We start from the raw sequence: 6712 nt of genomic DNA, 5'->3' as shown, positions 1-6712 counted from the left end.
CATTTTGCTTGCAGAGTTCTTGTTTTATACTGGTTGGATCCAATGTGAATCGCAGGAGATGTGCACTTTTGATTAGCTGGATATTCTCTCCAATGAGGAAAATGGAATGATTATCTTAGCGTGTAAACTTTTTGCTTAGAATTCCTGCATATGGAGGCAAGTATAGCTGACTCGACCTGGCTGTAATTCAGACCAACTGATTGATGGTAAATAAGTAAGTAGCATTGGGATGCAGTGCAATGGCTTGCCAAGCAGAATGGCTTGCAGTGCAGTCATAAATCTGGAATCTCTGGAACTGGGGGAAACCAAAACTTCCCCAGGTGTTTCCAGAGTATAGTATTTTTGAATGATTAGCTTACAGGCAGGACAGTGGTAGGTTTGTACCTACTAATCACCAACATATATTCCTTGTCAGCATTTGTTAATTTTGGGGAAAAAATATACTAGTACTATCAGAGCTTGGAACATGGACTGGCTAGTGACCACCAAGTGAGGAGGAGGGGAGCTGGGAATATTCTTGCCAAGATGGACGGAACTGAGGGATTGTTGCTGCGTAGCTATCATTGGCATCATGGCAAGATGGAATGGAACTGCGAATCTATCTCCATTTGTTTATCTTGTGACTTTGTGATCTTGAATAAAACAGACGATAAGATCTGGATTCAGACATTCAGGGTGTGTTTAGTTGGTGAAAAATATTGAGCTTTGGTACTGTAGCACATTTCGTTATTACTTGTCAAATAATATTCAATCATAAATTAATTAAGTTTAAAAGATTCATCTCGTACTAATCAGTTAGACTATGTAATTGATTATTTTTTCCAACCACATTTAATGCTCCATACATGTGTCCGAACATTCGATGTGACGGACACTGTATAAATTTTTTGAGAACTAAACAGGGCCTCAGTCCATGTATTATTACATGCTGAAATGGAATATACAGCCGCCGGGACGCGGTCATATGAAACTCTGTCAGAAGTAACTAAAATGGCCGTAGCTGCTGATGTTTATACTCTGCTGCAAGGATTAGAAGCTGGAGCAGCTTACTTATGTCGGCCACAGGAAAGAAAAGAAAATGCGAGCTCGTGCAGTCGTGAGGTAAAAGATTGCGAGCGTTACTGAACCAGAAAGAATATCTGACACCCTGTCTGCCCAGCCCAGATGACGAAAGATGTGGCCATGTGCAGTTTACACGGTGCAAATCTGCGCCATCTGGGGTGCGAGCGTCCATCCGAGCTCGTCAGTTTCAGCATCATCACTTGCTAGAAGAAAGGTGTGGCTGGCATGCCTCGGACTCTCGGAGAGGGAGCTGCGTCGCATCTTCATCCTGGCTCAGGAAAATCGCATCATGGTGGATTTGGTCCGCAGCCAGTCAGCTACAGGTTGCTAACGACAGTAGAGTCTTGAGACTTCGCCTTGTCTAATTGCAAAATTCTAAATTCTAAAACTATCATATCGAATAAGAATCTCATATGTATGGAGTATTAAATTAGATAAAATAAAAAATTAATTACATAGTTTTTTTTAAAATTACGAGACGAATCTAATGAGTCTAATTAGATTATGATTAGACACTAAATTGGTACAGTAATTACTATAATAACCATGCGCTAGTGATGGATTAATTAGTCTTAATAAATTCGTCCCGTAGAAACTAGTTCTAAAATTAGTTTTATAATTAGTCTATGTTTAATATTTCAAAAGTGAAAAAATTTCATTTCAAAAAGTTTACACAAGCAACAAACAAGGCCTCAGTTGGAAATGCGGTTCCCTGCTCGTGAACTTTTTTCTTTTTTATATTTTTAAAAAATAAAAATTTCAAAAATATATGTCCGTTTTGAAATATTTCAAAAATATCCCCCGGTCGCTTCCCCATAGGGCGACAGGTCTTAAGTGTAATTTTTTTTTTCAAATTCGCAACGAAATCCCTGACAAAGAAGAAAAAAAAAGAAAAAAAAGACCTGTCGCCCACCCAACGGGCGACAGGGGGCCTGTCGCCCATTGGGCGGGCGACAGGGTCCCCTTCCCTGTACCGCGCCTCCTTTTACTAGCTCCTGGTGCCATTTCAGATCATAGTACTTGGAACACATGCATGCGCTTGTATGTGTCCTGTGGTGAAACGACTGGAAGTACACACAACTATGCGCCGCACTGTAGCCGCCGCATGTGGCAGCCCGCATACGCATTTCGATATGTATGATCTATCCGACACCAATATCATCATGGATATTTAGGCTGGTCACTGCTTATTATTTTCTGCCTTTCTGGAATATATAGTGCAGGGGCAGTAGGGCACACAGCAGAAATATGGTGTGAATTCTTCTTCTTGTTTTTTAAAAAAAGGAACGAATATAGGCCATGTTTGGATACACATCACATCACAATTTCACAAAAAGACGAATGTCCGCATGGAGTACTAAATGAAGTCTATTTGCAAAACCTTTTCAGGGATGAGTGTAACTTTTCGAGACGAATCTAATGACTCAAGTTCCGTCTTAATTAGCTACAGTGATGCTACAGTACCATAGTTGTGGAGGTAATTTTGTAATTAGACTTTATTTAATACCCTAAATTAGTGGTCAAAGTATCATTTCTCTCTCATCAAAATTTTTTCACAACCCAACCAAACATGACCTATAGTGTGAATTTTTGTGTGCAGCATACCGGCCGATCAGGTCGCCATGAAGGCCTGAGAAGTGCGAGCAGCAGGCAGGTTGCGTGTCCGGCCTCGGTCATTCCGTCTGCCAGTGGGTCAAGACTCGAGAGGAGGGAGGAGACGGCATGCAGGCAGGCAGGCATCCGGCGAGGTGCAGGGCTCCTGTTTTTCACCGTGCATGGGATGGGAGCTAGCCGGAGCACGCACAGGGGAAAGGGGACCTCTCGCCTGCCCAACGGGCGACAGGCCCCTGTCGCCCCTGGGGTGGGCGACAGGCCCTTTTTTTTCTTTTCTTTTTTTTGCCAGAGACCTCGTTGCGAATTTAAAGAAAAAAAATTACACTTAGGGCCTGTCGCCCTATGGGGGCGACCGGATGTATTTTTGAAATATTTCAAAACAGACATATATTTTTGAAATTTTTATTTTTTAAAAATATAAAAAAGAAAAAAGTTCCCTGCTCGTCAGGTCCACGATGAGCCCAAATGCCGCAGGCCGGCAGAATAGAACACGGGCTGGGTTGGGCCGCTCTCTACAAAAGCATAATACTTTTTTTTTCTTGCTTGTAATTTTGGGGAAATATTATTGTTAGGTGACGAAGGCTAACGTAACAGGGGCGTCAGCGCGAATTTTCTTGGATGGAAATGGAAAGGTTCCTGCCCGTGTGCGTGTAGCTTTTCGCGTTCTCCCCACTCTTCCCTGTCCTCTTCTCATCTCTTCCCTTCCTGTCCCAGCTCCATCTCCTTGCTCGCACATCACATCCCCGTACCACCTCGGAGCTGAAATGAGCGGCGGCGGCGGCGGCTTGGGCGCCGGCTTCTCGTACCAGAAGTTCGCCCACGTCGCGCTGGAGCGGACCCGCCTCCACACCGCCCTTGCCTCACACCCATCACAGGTTCTTTCGCTTCCCAACCTCGTCTCCTGGGCTTGCCCGTTCTTGAGCTGCTTCTAGTCTGTACTCTGTAAGTACTCTGCTTTTTGTTAGTCGTCACTAGTACTACTTAGATCTTGCCTCCATAGCTGCACTACTCTTTGACAACCGTATCAACCTACCATGGCAACTATCGGTCATAAACAAATTATGTATGCTGGTCTTAGTTAACGTCAATCCCAACTCTGAACCAGTAGGTTACATGGAGCCTCACAGTCTGTGATTTGATGCTGTCATTGGACTATACATTTGGTATTAAGTGAGGCCACACGCACTAGTATGCTCGTGTTTGCTGTGAACAAGCAAGCTGGCTGCAGCCTGCAGAAATATCTATTCTGCATCATTAATCTGAAAAACAATTTGACCTACAAGGGACCGGCGAGGAACTAGGTGCCTTTTTAATCAAGAAAAATAATAAGCACCCAAATTCGTCTCTAGGAGAACTTGAACTTGGGTGGTCCATGCCCTCGCTCACTTCTTCCTGCATCATCAACCTTGAATACCACAGAAACTATATGTTCTAAAGTGTTGGTTGGCATAAATCATTTTTGTCCTTCTCTTCGCCATTGCGAATTTGACCTTTTCTCTGATCATGCTTCCAGGAAAAGTTCAAGTTCATAAAACCCAATGAGGATAACACTGTTATGAATGCTCTCTCATTCAGCGCCCCCAAGATTAGACTGCTTCGGAGCCTGACAATTGAACAGAAAAACTCGGTTCAGGTATTTGGTCTGTTCAGGTTCTCTTCTCGGTTGAAATCCTCCATTTGGAAAGTTTGTGAAGTGACACATAACTGAAATACAAGTTCAGAGTTGAGCATCTGTTTTATCTTCTTATTGCAAGAAGGAATTTTTCTTTCTTTCTTTCTTCTTCTTCTTCTTCTTCAAAAAAAAAAAACCCTTTGTGCTTCTCCGGTATATATGTCTGTTCTTTCCCTAACTAGGCTTTGTTAATTTATAAAATCCAAAAGTGCTTCTGACTGCTTCACAGTGCAATCTCGTTTCTCCAATTATGTTAAATCCTAATTTTAGGTTCTAGTGTGTTAGCAGTTTTCTTAAATCTTCCTTGGACATCCATTTCCCTTATATTGCTATGACAGTAAATGAAGAATTTTTTTTCTGTTGCCATTTCTCTAAATTTTGTGACTGAAGTTTTAATGATGTAGCAAATGATGGCCCGCCCCACCATGTTTAGACTTCTAGGTTTCTCATTTTACCATTTTGCTTACTGTTGATGGTCTCATCTGTGGAGTGCTTATGATGTGCATATATGCTGATGCAGGTTCTTGACTTTGCTGCCTTCTCAGAACCTGAATACGACCTTCCTATATTTTGTGCCAACGCTTTTACATCTCCTGCACGTAGTATTGTTGTCTTGTAAGTGCCAGAAATGATTGCCATTGCTAGAAAATTGTCCTTTGATCATGCAATGCCTAGCCATGAATTTAAGTATGCCCTGAATCAATAATTTGGACTACTTTTAGGGATCTCAATCCTTTGTACGACACCACTGAACACGAGGATTACAGGGGAAAATACTACAGGAATTTGATGCCTCTTATACACAAGTACAGTGAGGTATTTTGATTCTGTCCTTTACCCAATATAATATAACCTCGAAGCCTTCCTGTATTTACTTTCTGCGTAGCTCTATGTCTTTAATAGATGAAATGCAGCTTCTGCCCTGGGGTGGCAAAATTACAAGCGAGTCTCTGAGATTCTTCTCTCCTATTGTTATCTGGACAATACTTGAGCCAACTGAGGCCAACCACCAAGTTCTATACTCAGCCTTCATGGATTACTACAAGGTGTCTGTGCACCTTTTTTTTTCCTCTTGTTTCTTTGCGCTGCTAGTAGTTCTCATTATTATGGGCATGCAGGTCTGGCTCGAGTTAATGGATGAAGCAGTTCAAGAAACAAGTTTAGAAAAAGTTGATCGAAATAGAGAAGCACAACATAAATATCTCACATGGAGAGCCGAGAAGGTTTGATTTATCGTACACTGAAACCGTTCTGCGCATAAAATAAGTGTACTGCTGCTTAGTTGATCTCCAAGTTTCTTGTATGTAATACACCGATCACTCATTGACCTGTTCTGTTCAATTTTCAGGATCCTGGTTATTCACTGTTAAAAAAGTTGATTGGTGAATGTGCTGCCAAGGTTGCTCTCCTGTCTTCACCGTAACGGCCCAAGAGTAGTTACAGTACTTTCTACTATTTTTAGGGCATTCTTGGGAATTTATTGTTGACTCCATATACAGGATTTGGTGAGAGAATTTCTGTTTGAAGGAGTCGATTCGCTCGGGACGAAGTCATTCTTGGAGTATTTCCCCGAATATGCACAGGGAGGTGGGACGGTAAACAAGAAGCGGAGTATGATCGGGAAGTCATTTGAATCTCGGCCTTGGGATGCTCGTGGGCAGTTCATCGGCGATGCTGGTGATGGATAGCAGCTAGCTGTTGTGCTTCATCTAGACACAGCCGCGCTTATTTCTCTTTGTTGTTCTTGATAGCTGTTTTGCTTGTGCAAAGCTGCTGGACATTTCTTTCTCGAAGCTTAATTTCCCAGTCGCATGGCGGACTAGTTCTTGTGTGTTGCACAGACCTGCAATTCCTCTCGCATGACTTGTAGTTTGGCAGCTTTCGTTGGGAAGAGAGACAGGGATGGGATGGCACGCGTGGAGGAAAAGGAAACAGGTGCTCACGGCTTTCGCGCCGGCCTAACCGCTGCAACGGACGCACAGCGCCACCAATAGCGGCGGCACCGTGGACGCCGTCTGCATGAATTGCAGGGCACCGAGAGGCCCTACCGGCGGGCAAGTTGTGAGCAGACCTCTGATGGAGGCGGCCGGCGTCTGGAACGTTGATCGGCGAGCGGCAGTCTTTTACACATATCTATCTCTATCTATCTATATTATAAGGATCCAAAAAAATTGAAAATGCCTCCCACCAAAAAAGTTACCCCCACCCTCTCACAGAGGGCTCACAAATCAGAAATTTATTTGGTTGAACCAGGCTCGACGAAACCATCTAGCGGCAAAAACAGCGATTCCGCGACGTTTCTGCCTTCACCGTTCTTTTTTTTTTCACCGAGCGCGTACCCATACCCGCCCACGCCCATGGCCT

At 43.4% G+C, this 6712-nt stretch overlaps 1 protein-coding gene across 3 annotated transcripts; it reads left to right on the top strand.

Moving 5' to 3' along the window:
* The first annotated feature begins 3329 nt into the window (after window positions 1-3329).
* LOC120709242 (phytochromobilin:ferredoxin oxidoreductase, chloroplastic-like) lies at window positions 3330-6182 on the top strand. Of its 3 annotated transcripts, none has more exons than XM_039994794.1 (8): window positions 3330-3551; window positions 4190-4309; window positions 4869-4963; window positions 5071-5164; window positions 5263-5394; window positions 5467-5571; window positions 5697-5767; window positions 5848-5997. In XM_039994794.1, exons 1-8 carry the CDS (start codon window positions 3441-3443, stop codon window positions 5855-5857), a joined length of 738 nt encoding a protein of 245 aa, XP_039850728.1. In that variant the 5' UTR covers window positions 3330-3440; the 3' UTR covers window positions 5858-5997. The 3 variants fall into 3 exon arrangements, with proteins under 3 accessions (XP_039850728.1, XP_039850726.1, XP_039850727.1); XM_039994792.1 differs by having other exon boundaries at window positions 3338-3551; window positions 5697-5747; window positions 5848-6182; XM_039994793.1 differs by having other exon boundaries at window positions 3488-3618; window positions 5697-5747; window positions 5848-6182.
* The last annotated feature ends 530 nt before the right edge of the window (window positions 6183-6712 follow it).

Source organism: Panicum virgatum, chromosome 5K, assembly GCF_016808335.1.
Source record: "Panicum virgatum strain AP13 chromosome 5K, P.virgatum_v5, whole genome shotgun sequence".
NCBI lineage: Eukaryota > Viridiplantae > Streptophyta > Magnoliopsida > Poales > Poaceae > Panicum > Panicum virgatum.
The sequence above is the reverse complement of the archived record's forward strand: the minus strand, read 5'-3'. Positions and strand labels throughout refer to the sequence as shown.

Excerpts from the sequence above, each read along its gene's own strand:
- LOC120709242 (XM_039994792.1), top strand. The coding sequence starts at position 3,441 with ATGAGCGGCGGCGGCGGCGGCTTGGGCGCCGGCTTCTCGTACCAGAAG. Across the intron at positions 5,165-5,262 it reads TTATACACAAGTACAGTGAG|CTTCTGCCCTGGGGTGGCAA; the intron begins GTATTTTGATTC and ends GATGAAATGCAG. Across the intron at positions 5,572-5,696 it reads TCACATGGAGAGCCGAGAAG|GATCCTGGTTATTCACTGTT; the intron begins GTTTGATTTATC and ends TTCAATTTTCAG.